Source organism: Galleria mellonella, unplaced genomic scaffold (assembly GCF_026898425.1).
Source record: "Galleria mellonella isolate WM207_F2 unplaced genomic scaffold, CSIRO_AGI_GalMel_v1 utg56, whole genome shotgun sequence".
Taxonomy (NCBI): Eukaryota; Metazoa; Arthropoda; class Insecta; order Lepidoptera; family Pyralidae; genus Galleria; species Galleria mellonella.
Genome location: NW_026442117.1, coordinates 1,229,431 through 1,247,517, shown reverse-complemented (window position 1 = coordinate 1,247,517; position 18,087 = coordinate 1,229,431). Strand labels below are relative to the sequence as shown.

Sequence of the window (18,087 nt, the reverse complement as noted above, 5' to 3'; positions counted from 1 at the left end):
TACTGTGTGGTCCCATTCTACGCTGGGACCACACGGTACAAACGCCGCATGGATATTTCTTTTTTATTGACTTACTTTTTGCAACTGTTTCATGAATAGAGGCGGCCAGCACGCCGCCATTATGGCACCGATGACGACAAGGACTGAACCGAAGCCAAGATAGAGGCCACTCTTCATTGATGACGACACCATTTTGATTGATTATCTGTAAAGAAAATCCTTGGTAATCAATAGCACAAAAAATATTAAAATGGTTGACCCAAATGCTTGCTAAACTGGATCGAGTGATATAAATTAAGTTCATTAGCTTTCAATCGACTTCAAAAAAGCAGATTCTCAATTCGTATGTTTGTTACCTCATTTATAAATAGAGGTTACAAAGGGGAAAGGATTGTTAGTAATGGAGTCTAACAGCCCCATTGCTAGCAATATACCCTATCAGGTCGACCTCCACGCGGTTCCGCCTGGAAACCATCGTGGTTAATTCTTGTGAATTCGTCACGGTGGGCTTACTGACCTACTGTCATCCACACCTATCGTCTACCACTGGTGCCCCGGCAGTGTATACCGATAACGCAGGCGGGGACACTATTGCGTTTTAACCTATTAAAAAAAAATAGAGAACACAATCCCGGGATCTCGAATGACAAAGGCACCTTTTACCAAAAATTTTTATGAACAAGTACAATTTGGTAGAAGATTGATAATTTTATTTGCGTCTGTGGTCATTCAAAAATTATTTTTAATTATTTGTTTTAATTTATACAATAAATTTATACATATTTATTATAGCTGCATATGTTACGCCCGTTGCCTTTGCCATTTGGAATTCCGGGACTTCATTTCTCTATTTATAAACCAATTTGGTAAATTATTCTTATCTCTTTTATTTACCAGAGGGAGACTTTGTACAAAAGTCGATTGCTTGGGTACCTCTGTCCCATTCGTGTTTCAACCATGGAACAGTTTTGTTTGCATGGCTGTGTTTCGGTTTGAAGGGTGGGTTATGGCGTGAATTTACTGGGTACAGAGGAATAACACCTGAGTGCTCAGGAATGGCAACGCATGGAAAGTATCATGGGCAAAACAGTATACTGTGTTATGTCCATGGTACTGCTCATGTCTATAGGCGGCGGTTACCACTTTCCATCAGGTGGGCCGTCAGCTTGTTTGCCATTCTAAGTTGTATAAAAAAAAAAACTCAAAGGATACACTTTCAGGTAGATACAATAAAAACATAAAGTTTAAACTAAAAGCGTGTAAATACGCTTTTAGTTTATCCAACCTTGCTAAAATAGCACAATATTAATATAAAAAGTAAAATATTGACATTCGGGAACAAAATTGTGGCGTAGTTCGATAGTGCAATATTAAATATTAGATTGCTAATTCTTATTTAAAATACACGTTTCCTCTTCCACGATAGTACAAAACATTTTCACAAGCATCAAAGCTGAGTCGATCTGTTTCCTTGAAGGTTACCATACAACATCGTAACCTTTAAGAAAGATGTTTTTTAATTGAATTCACTTATAAACGGTTTTTTCTGATATTGCTCACAACTTAGGTTACATGTTTATTTCTATAACTAATAACGCAACTTTTAAAATATTTGTAGTTTAGTGTTATTTAATTCATTATAATTGTTACTTCATTTTCTCGCACGGTATAACTATGTTAAAGTAAATTATATTTAATGTTTGTTATACCTACATGTTATAATGCAATAGGCTGTTGGTGTTCCTTAAATAAATAAACAAATAAATAAATACTACTGCTGGATTCTTTTTATACCACTGTGGTGGCAAACAAGCATACGGCCCACCTGATGGTAAGTGGTTACCGTAGCCTATGAACACCTGCAATACCAGAGGTACTACGCGTGCGTTGCCGACTCTGAAGAAACCTCTTTACCCCCCTTTTGAAGAACCAAAAAATTTTTGGATTCCAAAAAGTGGTTGTACGTGGACGAAAGTGCGTTGAAAAACGCACGGTGGAGGACCGCCACTCATCCAGACGGTTGGTATGGAACTTTATTTATTTATTTATTTATTCATTAGTACAAATATGTGTACATGGCGGACTTAATGCTAAAAGCATTCTCTCCCAGTCAACCATAGGGAAGTGTCAGAATACTCGAATGCGGTACTAGTAATTATTGATATACATACATACTAAAATTACATATATAAACGAATAAATATATATGAATAACAAATATACTTACACATATATGATATATACTATATTATACACGAATTTGGGAATAATATAAAGCACTTATTGCTCGGATAAAAATAAAAAGTGAGCGTGAACGCTTTTTTTGAAAGACGGTTTAGTCGGTAGTCTCTTAATGGCATCAGGAAGCGCGTTCCAGAGTCGTGAAGAATGTAGGAGAAAAGAGTTTGAAGCGTGACCAGTACGGTGAGAGGGCAAAGATAATTGAAGAGTATTATTGGAACGAAGGTTACGTTCGTGAGTTTCAAAAAGATAATGGAATTTACTCCTTAAGTAGTTTACTTTAGTTTGTTTTTTTTTTTAACTTTGATCCGACTTTCCTAGGCATTATATAATAATACTTTTTTTTATAGGTGATAATGAAATAGTAACCCCATCCGCGCTATCGGTATAAGCTGATAGGGCACCAGTGAAGGATGATAGACGAGGATGAAACAGTTCAGTTAGTCCATCGCGACGAATTCAACGTGAATTGTTCACGATGGTTTCCAGGGAGAACCACGGGGAGGTTGACCTGATAGGGCATATTTCTAGCAATGGGGCTGTCAAACTCCATTGCTTACAATCCCTTCCCCCTATATAAAATAATACTATATTGTGCACACGATCTGCCCATGCCTACCACGCATTTGTAAGCGAGATACGACGCCGGATGTTCAGTATCGGTTTTCTGGACGGATATGGTATCTTGTTAACATAACAAAATTCGTCACGATGAACTAACTGACCTGCCTTTTCATTCTCACCTATCATCACTCACTGGTGCCCCGCCAGCGTATACCGTTAGCGAAGGCGGGGTTACCATTCTATTATAATCTATTAAAAAAAAAAAAAATTAAAGAAAATTTAATATGACTTCATTTTAATAAGAATTATTAATTATTTACGGCATACGAGCATTCGGCTCACCTTATGGTAAGTGATTACCGCCGCCCATGATCGCCCACAACACTAACGGCATTGCAGTTGTGCTGCCGGCCTTTTAAAAAGGAATACGCTCTTTTCTTGAAGGTTATGATGTCGTATCGGTTCGGAAATACTGCTGCTGGAAGTTGATTCCAAAGAGTGTTTGTGCGAAAATTTTTATATTCCATAACCTTAGTTCATAACTTAGCATCCCAATTAAAATCCCACTAAAGGGAAACGTATTTTTCTTTATAAGTTATTACCGACCGGCTGCTGCAAACTCTTTAGATTTTATTATATACTTTTTTATACATATTTACTTTTAGAATGTTGTTATTTTTTTAAGGGCTTTTACCTTCTTCAGGTATATCAGTCCCATCGTATCCTGAATTGATTTCTCAAATAAAGCTATATCTACTTTCATTAGACGCGGAAAGAGAAGAATTAATGGGCATCAATAATTTACAGTGATGTTCGAAAATTTCTGATTTGGGTTCAGCTAACATAGATTGAGTAAGACCAACATTAAATTTATTTAAGTTAAAATGGCGCATGAATTCTTCTCTTTCCTTCGTGTTTATATGACACTCTAGTCTATATGTTGCACATCACCGACGGTATCACAAACTGGACAATGGGATACCTTTCCTGCACTAGATTACCCAGCAATTAATTATTTTCTCTCTAACTACACTGGGTTGGCTGGAAAAGATATCTTTCAGAGAGGAGCCCTCCCTTGCTAACGAGTTGTTAAAACTAAATCGCTATACGTATTGTTCAAGTGCAATAAAGAATATGTATAATTTCAATTTTGTATTTTTTGATAATGTCTGTTTCTTGCTTGCTTGGTCACTTTGAATACATTTTTGTACACTAAAATCCGTGCCTACATGATCATTTACCATCCTCATTACGGTCCACCGCTTCGTTATCTAAGTGTAGGATGCATGATTAGCCATTTTACTGAATTTAGTGTTTTTGCAGAAGTCCATATCATTAGTTAGTTGATTAAAATTATTTTGTATAATTCAGCTTTGATTAATGTGTGACTACCAACATTTGATACACTATGACCTTCCCTATTAATCATAATTTTTTTTTATACAACTTAGAATGACAAACAAGCTGACGGCCTACCTGATGGAAAGTGGTAACCGTCGCCTATACACATGAGCAGTACCATGGACATAACAGAGTATACTGTTTCGCCCATGATACCCCCATGCGTTGCCATTCCTGAGGACTCAGGTGTTATTCCTCTATACTCTGTAAATTCACGCCATAACCCAGTCTTCAAATCGAAACATAGCCATGCAAACACAACTGCTTTACAGTTGAAACAAAAATGAGACTGAAAGGAAACGTCTTTTGTACAAAGTCTCCCTCTGGTAATCATTAATAATTATTAATTAATATTATTACTTTGTAATCATTGTTAAAGCTACACCCATTTTGCAAAAAAAAAACAATCAGGGATTGACAATTAAAAAGAGACATAATGCATCTACTAACAATGTTCTTTTCTTAATGAATGATAGTGGAATGGCAACCCTGCCCGTGCTAATGGTATACACTGGTGGGACACCAGTGAGGGATGATAGGTGAGAATGATAAGGCAGATCAGTTAGTTCACCGTAATAAATACATGAGGGATTCAGCATGATGGTTACAGGGTTACCACATGGAGGTCAACCTGACAGGGTATATTGCTAGCAATGGGACAGGTAGTCTGCATTACTAACTTTTGTAAGGAAATATGAGCCTACTATTTTTATATGAATGTTCTATACATTCATGAAGAATTTAATATTAGAAGCCTCTATATATACTCACACAATATGCATTCCGAGCAATTCAACTCTACCCTAATGAGAATATTTTTAAAATTTTCTAGATTTACAATTCTAATAATTTTTTTTAAACAAAAGTAATTTTTTTTAGCTATCTTTCATTTGTCTATAAGCAGCAATAAACATTCTTTTTTATAAAATAGCTGAATATTTATTTATCACCTTTATGGTGTTGCACATTTAAAATTATAAATATAATAGATTGTAAAAATGTTTTGGATTTTTTTTATACAACTTAGAATGGCAAACAAGCTGACAGCCCATGGACATAACAGAGTATACTGTTTCAATATTTGATTGGATTGATTGGATATTTGATTATATTTAAATCACAGTATAAATATCAATTAAAATTGTTACAATATATACTCTGAATATAAAAGAATACATATGCACTAGAGGGGAGGTATTTATATTAGAACAGTTAAACAACAAGTTTAAAAAAAATATCAACTCAAATCTGTTCCATTGAAACAATGAGAACTGACCTATCTAACACAGAACATACTCTTTTTGTATCTAGCATATGGAGTTAATCTATGATAGAAAAATATAGCAATTATTCTTTATCTATTATATTCTACAAAACATACTCTACTTATTATAAAAAAAAAAAAAGTTATTAGCTGTTCTATGCTCTAAAACATTGTTTCAATAAGGCAACATAGTATTTTGGGACAGACCAGTGGAATTATTTTTAAACCGATATAGAAACAGGTGCAATAGGTTCCTTGTTTTACCTGTTTATGATCCCTAATATTTACTTTTTAAAATCCCACTTACAACAATGAAAAAAAAATTAGCAATAATAACAAAGGCAATACTGGCATTTTTTTTTTCATATTCGTTCCATCTATTTTTTCAATTAATTGGATGAAGAAAACAAATCTCCTAAGGGTATCCACTCACCAATGTAAATCTTCAAAATTGCCTTAAACTGCGAAACCGGTCAGATGTTTAGAGTATAAATGATTTAATAACAATATAATAATTTTGTTTACACTGCACCCACTGCAGCCATTTATAAAATATTATATTACTTACATATGAAAAAGCAGACCTATACACAGCAATAAAAAACAATTTGTTGTTTCATGTAGTTTACTACATTTGTGTACTTTCCGAATTTCACTAACAAAAAACTTGATTTAATAGGATTCGTTTATTTCACAAATATCAATATCAGACACTTAATTGTGGTAAACATATAAAACATTCAATATTAACATGATTATTCATATCACATTTACAAAATACATTTTTATTATTATACGTTCAACAACAAGAAGGAACAACGAAATAAGAAAGTGATTTGGTCATCTTTTTTCATCTTTTTTTTTTTTTTTTTAGTACGTTTGTTCCGTTTGGAACAGGCTAAGGTCGGAGACCATGCTGCCTAGTCTTCAAAAAGATAATTTGTCTGGAATCTTTTTTCATCTATTCTATTTGTCATTACATTGACAGCGATAATCGGATTTGCCAGTTGTGATTTTTATTTCTACCCAAATGTCAAAGTTTTATGTTTCTTCTAAATGGTAGTATTTCCTGCATTTTTATCCAGTTATATTAGACTGATTTCAATACGTTTCACCAAGTGATCATCATCAATCATCATCAATAACTGGCAAAGGACTTTCATTGTATTACTAGAATTTTCATTGTATTGATACTACCTACATATAATGTCCTATTATATAGGACTTAAAAATTCCAAAACTAAAATTAACTACTCAAAAATTCTCTACAGCTATTTCATTTTTCCCAAACATTTTTCTAAATTACAAATTTTACCCAAATATACAAAAAATGTCTACTCTGGCAACACTGAAGCAATAATTGACATTGACTGTTAATGTTTATCTAAAGACAGCTGATTGACATCATGTTAACATTTACATTGACGACTTTTATAGTAATTAAAAAAACACCACCTCCTATGATCGCGTATTCGATTCCGTACAATAAAAACATTTGGATTTGTAACTGTTTGCATTATTTTAATATTTTTTTATGTATAATACGAATCATCTTCCTACACTTATTCCAATTATTATTTGTGATCGGCGTAATATGTTTTCCTCTTACATTCTTTTCTATTCTCAGTAATTTCCGCATTCACTCCCATTCTGGCCATATTATCTTTTACACAGTCCATCCATGTCTTCCTCTGCACTTATATCCATCTACATCAATTCTTAATACCTTATAATCAGTTTTGGTTCTTCTGATTTTCAAGCCAAAACTCTAGACTTTGTTGCCACTCCACCAGTGCGTTCTGGACCTCATCTCCATTTTCACCAACATTTGTGTATAACACGAATGGATCACCGAATAATTTTGGGAAAATTAACCTGTTAACAAGCCCTAAACCAATACCAACTAAGTTTATCACTTTGTACCAGTCATACCTGTGTGGGACATAGTTTTTAGAAGTACATACATACATTCTGTACGCCTGTCTCCCATTAGGGTAGGCAGAAACAATAACGCCAAATGCTTCGATTCAAACAAACCACTTTCGCTTCTTCCACATTCATCAATCTTGTCATACACGCTCGTCGGTTACGGGTACTTTTAATTTGTTTTCAGCACGTCTTTTGGTCGTACGTCCGTCTAGGGCGGCCCCTACCGACATCTCCATTCATTCTTGCTCGGTAAATCTCTTTCGTAATTCTTCTTTCATCCATCCTCTCCAAATGACCAAACCAACGCAACATTTTTAGAAGTCTTTCGTAAAAAATAGGTTAATAATATTCAGCTTTTATACGGAATATAAATAGAATGATAATCTCTCTCGTACCATCGGTATATACTGATGAGGTACCAACCCAAAAACCAACGAGTACATTTTTTATTTATCCTCTTTCTGTACCACTCACTTTTCTGCCACCAAACAGGAACATAGTTATTTCGATTTGTACGCAAGTTAGTCCTCAAGAATGGGGTGCAAGGAATTGTTGGTAATAGGGTCTAATTTCCCCATCACTAGTAATACACCCTATCAGGTCGACCGTCACACAGTTCCCCCTCGAAATTATCGCGGTTAATTCTAGTGGAATTCGTCACTGATGGGCTAACTGACCTGCTTTCATCGTCACCTATCATCCTTCGCTGGTATCCCGCCAGCGTATTCCTTAACGCAGGCGGGGTTACTATTCCATAATCACCTATAAAAAAAAAAGTCCTCAAGAATGGCAACACAAGTGAAATTGGATTAAATTGTGTAACCGTCACACATGTGACGGTTACCAATTTCCCTCGAGTGGGATTCACTTTGCAATTAATAAGCTGCAAAAAATATATAACTTGTACCTACATTAAGAGCATTCAGGGAACCGAAAAAAAAAACAAATATTGCCTACGTTATTTATTTATTTATTGAATAAATTACAAAAACCGTTATGTAAATTTTAAATGGCAGTCCGAAATATTCAAACTATACGATTCGAATGCCCACCAATTGATACTGACTGATTGATAATGACAATAAATCCATTTTCGACTGGGAAGCGTACGTACTTTGGAATGGTCCTCAAGCCTATAATGTTATAATACAAGCCATTTCAAATTAAAATCACAGATCGACAAGCCGTGACATATAATGTAACGTATTATTGGACATTTTAAATGTTTTTGCCGAAGTATTCTTTTTGCACGAATACATGAGACTAAATACAATTGTCGCCAAATACACGAGTTGCTTTATCGAAAACTGTCGATCATATATTCCTAAAAAACAATTGAGGTCAATCAGAGAAAAAAAAAACATCAGCATACAAAGAAAATAGCACATAATAATCAATAATAAAACTGAAATCATTCAAATAAAAACATTGGAATAAATTCCTGCATTTTGAACTTGGAAGAACACAATCGATATTTTAAAAAGTATATATTTTGTGACAATGTTGCCAGATATAAAAAATAAAATGGAAAATAAAATTTTTACTTTTCTCTGAATGATCTCAACGCATTCATTCAATCTATTCATAATTCGAATCTGCATAAAACTAGTGTATGGCGATAAGGCCGGATTCGAGAAGCTTCTGTATCTTAGCAGCTATATCTGGATTCTTCAGGTGATCTTGGAGCGCCTGGGGATCTTGTTGCATCTGTTCCAGGATGCAGCGCATGGCCGGGTCGCGTAGAATAGATTGCACTTCGGGATCGGCCATTGCGCGCTTGCGTACCTAGAATAAATATGATGTTAAAGTAGGTGACCAGAGGAAGACTTTGTACAAAAGTCGTTTACATGGGCATCTCTGTCCCATACGTGTTTCTACCGTGAAGCAGTTGTGTTTGCATGGCTGTGTTTCAGTTTGAAAGTTGGGATAGCAGTGAATTTACAGGGTACAAACGAATAAAACCTTAGTCCTCAGGAATGTCAATGCATGGAAGCTATCATGAGCAAAACAGTATATTTTGTTATGTCCATGATACTGCTCATGTCTATAGGTGACGATTACCACTTTCCATCAGGTGGTGGTGGAGCTTGTTTGCCAGTCTAAATTGCATAAACAAAGGGTGAATTCTTTGGTTATATTGTAGCCTATTACTCCATGTAATACACTTTATTCCTTCAGTTGTTTCATACAATATCCTTATTATATGAACAATTGAAGAAATAAAACAAAAATAGACGTATATAGAGAGAGCCTGGGCAATTCCTGCGCATCCCAAAATAAGAAGCCTTCAGATATATGCAAAGGTTTGAGAGTACATAAATAAAGTGTGTCATAAATGGCTCAAATAAAGTGTCTATCTATCTATCAACCTGTGTGCCTTTTTTAAGGTGTCAGCCCCCCTTCCCCCTCCCAGGAAAATAATCTTAAATAAGCCAATCCAGTACACACTAGCGCTCGATGAAAACTCTTTAAACGAGTTTCCCTTCGACAAAAATGTCTGTCCAGTGTGGTGATAATAGATAAAACACCTTTACCCAATAGAGGGATATAATCATTATGTTATTCACCACTTCTAGAATAATCACCATTTATAAATAGCTATATTAGTTAATTATTTATTTCACAATTTTTATATAAATTTATCTAACAATATATAGATAGATAGATAATTTATTTACATTACTTACAGCACACAAATTACAATAAAAACATAAACATAATACACAGTAAAAGAGATAAAAGAATTAAAATTAATATGACAAGACATAATTATAATAATTATTAATAAAACATCATGACTTGTATTTAGGCTAAATAAGTAAATAAAAAGCTAGGTTATCGTAAAAAGAGAAACTGTTAAAGGATCAAGTTTTTCATTGTTTAGAAGAGATTATGTAAATTTAACATATTTCTTTATTCTTTATTGTACACAAAAAATTACAACATATATATATATATAAAATAAATAAAGATGTACAATAGGCGAGCTTAACTCTGTAAGAGTTCTCTTCCAGCAAACCTAAGTGGAAAGGTTCATTCAAGTATTAAAGGTGTGGGATATGGTAGTCAACAGGACAACACAAAATCTGTTGTATCATCAGTCGTAACATCAGTTATCTTCCTTTATTATACATCAGGTGAACCTTCACCTTGTAATGTAAACTGAGTTGTGACCATTTTTTAATTGTTAAAAAAGCTAAATACAATTTTTCGTTTGTGGGCACACATACAAACGAAAAATTGTATTTAGCTTTTTAATCATTTATGTTATCTCGCTTTTTATGTATATCTATATATGTTGTAATTTGTGTGCTGTAAGTAATGCAAATAAATTATCTATCTATCTATCTAATATAAATTGGACTCTGTTTTCCACAAGCTTAGCCTCTTATTTGATTTACCTGAATAATTGTAAAATAAAATTTTTAAAAAACTTTTATACGTACTGCATGAGTTGTGTGCTAGTACACACATCCCTGTTTTCCACGCTCCATCCACAACACACATAGAAGTCTCCTGGGATTTTCACAGGCCTCCCAGAGTGACCTTACTGTTCCGAGGATTTCTAAACATTGAGGGGCCACAGTTTCACATTCCAGCATTACATGAGCAGCCGTTTTTTCGTCAAAACAGTCTCGACATAGAGGGTTGCCTGTGACTCCTATTGTATATAAATATTTGTTTAATGGGCAATGGCCCGTTATTGTCCCTATCATTGTTTTAAGGTTTTTGTCTACCTAAATATAATATAATAAACATTTTGATATATTTTTTTATACGACTTAGAATGGCAAACAAGCTGACGGCCCACCTGATGGAAAGTGGTAACCGTCGCCTATAGACATGAGCAGTACCATGGACATAACAGAGTGTACTGTTTCGCCCATGATACCATACCATGATAGTCATAAACCTTCACCTTATTCACGATTCATAAGTAGGGAAATTTTCACCTATTACATACCTCTTCAGGGTTGGAGTTAAGCTGCGTGGAGCAAGCGCGATAACCGTCCAGTGCCTCCGCATTGCTGGGGTCAAGCTCCAGGGCCTTTTGGTACGCGCTCAGCGCTTTGGATGGCTGCTGCATGCCCTGCACACCAGTTACAAACATTTACGTAATTATATTTATACAGAAACTATAATCCACAGGTAAAGTGATAAACATTTTACTCTCTACTGTGATCTGTTAGGTCCATTTATCTTATTGGAATTAAAAATTATCCTATCTCTCATGTTGGAATAACAAAAAAAAAAAAAAACTTATAAAATTTCATGAAAATCAGTTGAATAGTTTCAGAGTTTAGTACGAACAAACATTGCAACACAAGAGTTTTATATATCAACATCATTGAAAAACTAGGTACAATACAGACAATTCTAATAAATCATTTATTTATTAACTCTTTATTGCACCATAAATAAAAATATACAATGACAAGTGAATAATTCAAGTGAAATACATTTCCTTATTTCTAAAATAAGTTTAAAAAAAAAGTGAATATATTACAAAATCTATTTATACCTGCAGTATCTTGCCCTTTCTGATCCAGCCCTTAATGAACTTGGGGTCCAGCTTGCAACACTGCTCGCAGTCCTTGAGACCGAGGTCGAAGGCCGCCAGCTTCGTGTAGCAGGCAGCGCGATTCGAATACAATTTAGGGTCATCTGGGTTGCGTTTTATGGCCTCTGAATAGTGCTTCATCGCTGTACTGTAATCGCCTGTAAGTTATTGGGATACAATTGTTTAAATTACATTTATAACATCTATATGAATATCTGTCCCACTTATTAGTAGATAGGGACAGTGGGAATCCATTCATGCGGGGGGGGGGGGGGGATTGTTAGTAATGGGGTCAAAAACCCCTTTTACTAGCAATATACCCTGTCAGGTCGACCTCCACGTGGTTCCCCCTGGAAACCATCATGAACAATTCTTGTTGAATTCGCCACGATGGGCTAACTGGCCTGCTTCATCCTCACCTATCATCCTTCACTGGTGCCCCGCCGGTGTATACCGATAGCGCGGGTGGGGTTACCATTCCATTATCTCCCATTAAAAAAAAATCCATTCATGCGCGTCACTAATTAGATGACGAGGCATTTGACTACCTTAAGAGAGTCATAGACGATTTCGACGCCGAAGAAACGGCTGCTCACGTAATCCTGGAATGTGAGACTGTGGCCCATCAACGTTTAGAAATCCTCGGAACGGTGAGGTCGCTCCGTGAGGCCTGTAAAGAACCCAGGAAGCTTCTGCGCTTCTGGGCGGAGCTAGGTTAGCTGTACTAGCCACGACTCATACGCACAACAGCCCAAATGAGAGGCTAAGCGCGGAAAATAGTCTTTTTCACATTTACATATCTGTCTCACTATAAGAAATGGTAAAAATTGCCTACAGATCAGAATAGCACCATAGATACAGTACACTGCCACTGATCAAATAGCCCTATTACTAGCAATATATTGTCAGGTCGACCTCCACGTGGTTCCCCCTGGAAACCATCGTGGCTAATTCTAGTTGAATTCGTCAAGATGGGCTAACTGACCAGCTTTCATTTTCAACAGTCATCTATCACTGGTGCCCTACCAGTGTATACCGATAGCACAAGCGGGGTTACCATACCATTATCACCCATTAAAACAAAGTACACTGTAACTAGAAAATACAATCCCGGGATCCTGAATGACAAAGGCAACGAGCCGTTACATATGCAGCTATAATTATTATATATATAAATTTATTGTATAGATTAAAACAAATCTATAAAAAAATTTTTGAATTATCTGTATGCAAAAAAAATCGATAAATCATCGTCCTCATGTTTGAATTCCAAGTGTATTCATCACGATGGGCTAAATCCTTCACTGGTGGCCCGCCAGCCACGGTATATTGTTAGGAAGGCGGGGTCACCATTCCATTATCATCCATGAAAAAAAAACCATAAAGGTCAAATAAATAATGTACACTAACCTTTTTTAAAGTAATCATTGCCTAATTCTTTCTCTTGTTCTGCTTTAACAGGATCCACGTAAGCTTTCTTCTCTTCTTCCACTATCTTCTTCTCCACTTCGCTAAGCAGTGTCTTGATTTCTGGAGTTCGGTGCTCAGACATGGACTTTTCATAATATGTTTTCGCGAGTTTCCATTGTTCCATCTTTTTGTAAGCATTACCTAGAATAATTAAATTATGTGTCTTTTTACTCGATATTAATTAAGTTTATATTATTTTAATTTAAAAATGATGGACTCAACTGGCACAGACTTAACATGAATAGATAGAAAATAATATACTAGCCTATGTTACTGATAATGTAGCTTACTATATGTTAAAAAAAAAGTTTTTATATATTACATGTTTGAACATACAAAAGCTTTCCCTTTATGACGTTAACATAGATTTTAAAATCTGCTCTTTTTATACTTTCCATAATTAGTCATCTTGGTTATGTCTTAAAGAAATAATCATATAAAAAAGAATGAATGCTTAAACTATTTGTTCAATAATCTAATAATAAGTAACTCTAATTATAATAATATATAATTATTTTTTAATATTTGTTAATTTAATTCACCAGAGGGAGACTTTGTACAAAAGTCGATTGCTTGGGTACCTCTGCCCCATTCGTGTTTCAACCGTAAAGCAGTATATGTTTGCATGACTGTGTTTCAGTTTGAAGGGTGGGATATGGCGTGAATTTACAGGGTATAGAGGAATAACACCTGAGTCCTCAGGAATGGAAACGCATGGGGGGTATTATGGGCGAAACAGAATACTCTGTTATGTCCATGGTACTGCTCATGTCTATAGGCGACGGTTACCACTTTCCATCAGGTGGGCCGTCAGTTTGTTTGCCATTCTAAGTTGTATAAAAAAAAAAACTTATAATCGTATTTACTGATATTGCTCACAACTCAGGTTACATGTATATTTCCATAACTAATAATGTAACTTTTAAAATATTTGTAGTCTAGTGTTATTTAATTCCTTAAAATTATTTACTTCATTTCATACTGTATGATTATGTTAAAGCAAATGCTGTGAATACCTTTAATAGGCATATGCATTAATATTGTATTGTATTTAATGTTTGTTATAGGAAAAGAAAATGTTGGAAGGCAAAGAAAGAGATGGGCAGATGACATAATAAAGACAGCAAGAAAAAACTGGACAAGTATTGCTATAGATAAGGAGAAGTGGAAAAAGATGGAGGAGGCTTTTACCCTTGGGGACCACTGAAGTGGATAAAAAGCTATAATAATAATAATGTGTTATAATGCAATATGCTGTTGGTGTTCCTTTAAATAAATTGCTAAGATTGCTCACTAAATACACAAAGCACAAAAACAACAGTAAGTAGGGTTACCATTCCATTTCATTAATAAAAAAGATACATAAAAAAACAAAATTTCAACTCACCAATCCTAGTGAAAGCTTTGGCTATTAATTTAAAGTCCGCTCTGTTCTCTCTACCAATTTCGATGGCTTTCTCACATTCCTTAATACATTTCTCGTACTCTTTTTGTTCAAAATAAACTGCAGCAATGTTAGTGTAAAACGTTATATCTGTGGGATCGTGTTCTATCGCCTTAAAGTAATGTTCCAATGCATTCTCAAATTCTTTTTTCTTATAAAACTCATTTCCTTGGTCTTTCTCTTGTAATGCTAATCTACGATTCTCTGGTAAGTCTTCATATTTCGGTTTCGGGGGCTCCTCCTTCTTTGGTGCGGCTGGTTTATTTTGTGGTGCTGGAGGGTCTACGTCCATGGGCGTGGTAAGGTTGAGCCCAAGCATAACTCCGATAGTGGTACGTAACTTTTTACTATCCATTTGTGACTCAAACTTTTGAATATCAAACGGATTTTGGGCGAGTTCCTGTTACATTAATTTATAATGGTAATTACAGAATTCATAATACATGTTAAATAAAATAAAATCATTAAAAAAAAATATATATATATATATATATATATATATATATATATATATATATATATATATATATATATAATAGATGTTATAATTTTTTTTATTAGGGTGATGAGTCATAGTAATTTCCTTTACTCTTATTATTGACTAGCAGCTGGTCCCAGCTTCTGCTTCCCACAGGTGGACATTTTTACAAGATTTTAATAAGTAGTTATTGTGACATAAGGATAATAATTGGACATATAGTATCGCGAAGTTTTTTGTAGTTATTGATATTTTCTTCAATATTGTAGAACATACTTTTGTTCTATCACCAATAGTTTTCGCAGCGCACTGGACGAAAGATTTTTATAGCATTTTTATTTTTTATATTTTGAGTTACGTTACTAAAGTTTCAGTAAGAATGCTTAATCGTTTCCAGCAATAAATATAGCCTATGTTACTCAGAGTGAATGTAGTTTTCTAATGGTGAAAGAATTTTTGAAATCGGCAAAGAAGTTTTGGAGTTTATTCATTATAAACATACATACACACAAAAATACAAATCTTTCTTCTTTATAATATTAGTGTAGACTAGGGATCCACCCCAGATTCACATTAGTGCAATTTAATGTCATTATAGAGTGATTATTAGTATTACTACTATATCCTCTAAATGATTTTCCAAGTTCCATATAATTTATATAATTTTTTTAAACATCGAAATATAGAAAATCTCCACTGAAATTTTTTTGTAATCCTAATAAAGAGGAAGAATTATTTACATTTACATACATTATTTCGTTATATTTTGGTATTTGTGATGAAAGCTCTCAATCAACTTTAACAATATTAAACTATATGTATAAACCTGCCTCTTGAATCACTTTATGAAAACCATATTAAAATCAGTTGCATGATTTAAAAGCTTAAGTGTATAGATTGTGGGATGCATTTTTTTTAATACTATGTAGAGAATAGATAAATATGAAAGAATGGATGTATGGGTACAGCCACAGAATATAGCTAATACAAGTGATTCAACAATAATAACATAAATTATATAGTAATGCACTTAAGCATTGACCTTTGCAATGTCAGTACTACTTAATTAAGTTGGTTTATAAACTGTTCATATCTTAAGCTATAGACCACTAAGTAGTTACTCTTTCCATGTTTCATAAAAAAAAAAATTAACTAGTCTGAGTTCTCAATTTAGCCATTATTATTAAAATTATTATACTATTTTATTATTAAAAAAGTTCCAGTGACCTATTTTTTAAATATAAACAACTACTTACCTGAACCATAGTCAAATATTCTGGATCATTCATCCACTCTCTTGTCTGTGGATTGGCCCTTAACTTCTCTAAAAATGCCTGTGAATTAAATTTTTCTTCTTCTGCTTGTTTTCTCACTTCAGCCAATCCCGAGGCTAACTGCTGATTGTTTGGCTCGAGTTCTAAGCCTTTTTCATAAGCTGCTATTGCCTCATCATATCTACCTAAATATGCCAAAGTACTACCCTTTCTTGAATAACCTTTACTCCATGTAGGGTTTAAGGACACTGTTTTATTGGCATCTTCAAGTGCGGCTATATAGTTTCCGGCCTTTGCGTGTGCGGCTGAACGATTACTATACAAAACGTGGTTTGAAGGATCTAATGCTATCGCTTCCGTATAACACTTCACTGCTTCCGTGAAATTCCCAGACGACAATGCTGCGTTACCTTTCTCCTTTAACTGGTTTACCTAAAAGACAATGTTAAACTCACAATTGACTAATTCAAACAAATATCTTTTGTTAAAGTAGCGTCGGTATAACCTCTTACCAGTTCCATGATTCACTATTTTTTATTAAGTACAATATAATCACACACTTTATTAAAATAAATATTAACTGAATTTCTACTCGCTTCTATATTTATTTGCCGTGATATCTCTTTTAAGAAGTGATTTCACTTTACTGCAGACAACTGTGATGTGAATCTAGAATCTAGAAATGACAATTCAAATTCGAGAAATTTCTCGTCGAAAAACGCGATTTTTTTTTAAGTCGGTACGTTCCGTTTTATGTAATTTGTTGACAGATATATATAACTTATAATAATATTTAACAGTTAATAGTTTTAAACTTTTGAACTATCTACGAATAAAATAAAACTTAGTTCTACATAGATGTATATATGCAAAGTAAATAAATATTTTTATACAAAAATGATAAGGGAGATGGTGTTTTCGGAGAAATGCATTACAAATTAAGCTATATTATATTGATATCTTCTATAGGTTTAGTTAATAATGTACTATTACTAAATCTTGCTTCTCGTATGGTACCTATCGAGTGGTATGGCCCACTTGATGGTAAGTGGTTACCGTAGCCTATGAACGTCTGCAATACGCGCGCGTTGCCGACCCTGAAAAAACCTCTTTACCCCCCTTTTGAAAAACCTTATGCTGTAGTCTCTTATATTATATCTAATATTATATTTAGAGAGAAAATTTATATTTTTTTGTTTTTTTTTTTCCTACGTTATATTCAATCGTTGCACGCGTTTTGTTCTAATCAAGTACATGCATTTAAACTTTAATTATATTTAAAAATTCTATAATATTTAGAATTGTGTACATTTTATGCACGAGTTATTTACGGTTGATTTCCTAATATATAGCGATAACAAATATCTCATTCATGAAATGTACAACATTGTAAACTACCGTGATGTGAGTATAAAACAATCATCATCTTCCTATCCTTATTTCAATTATTATTTGGGGTCG

The 18,087-nt window shown here is 34.1% G+C and overlaps 2 protein-coding genes and 1 long non-coding RNA gene across 5 annotated transcripts in view; all 3 read right to left on the bottom strand.

Moving 5' to 3' along the window:
- Positions 1-6,316, bottom strand: part of LOC113513798 (protein croquemort-like) — a 31,190-nt gene extending 24,874 nt beyond the window's left edge. The window contains exons 1-2 of one of the 2 annotated variants that reach the window (XM_052899068.1): positions 6,039-6,316; positions 76-205 (exon numbers count right to left, since the gene is read on the bottom strand). In XM_052899068.1, the coding sequence (XP_052755028.1) occupies positions 76-192 (117 nt within the window). In that variant the 5' untranslated portion in view covers positions 193-205; positions 6,039-6,316. The remainder of the gene's footprint in view (positions 1-75; positions 206-6,038) is intronic. The other variant, XM_052899067.1, reaches the window with a different exon arrangement.
- LOC128201606 (uncharacterized) overlaps positions 1-18,087 on the bottom strand; it is a 91,456-nt gene that overhangs the window by 24,874 nt on the left and 48,495 nt on the right. The gene's annotated exons all lie outside the window — the stretch shown is intronic.
- On the bottom strand, positions 8,349-17,340 carry LOC113513238 (stress-induced-phosphoprotein 1). Its single transcript, XM_052899061.1, has 7 exons — positions 17,139-17,340; positions 16,609-17,058; positions 14,818-15,274; positions 13,371-13,571; positions 11,922-12,118; positions 11,364-11,489; positions 8,349-9,184 (listed from the first exon to the last, which is right to left on the bottom strand). The coding sequence occupies exons 1-7, from the start codon at positions 17,145-17,147 to the stop codon at positions 9,005-9,007; spliced, it is 1,620 nt and encodes a 539-aa protein (XP_052755021.1). The 5' UTR covers positions 17,148-17,340; the 3' UTR covers positions 8,349-9,004.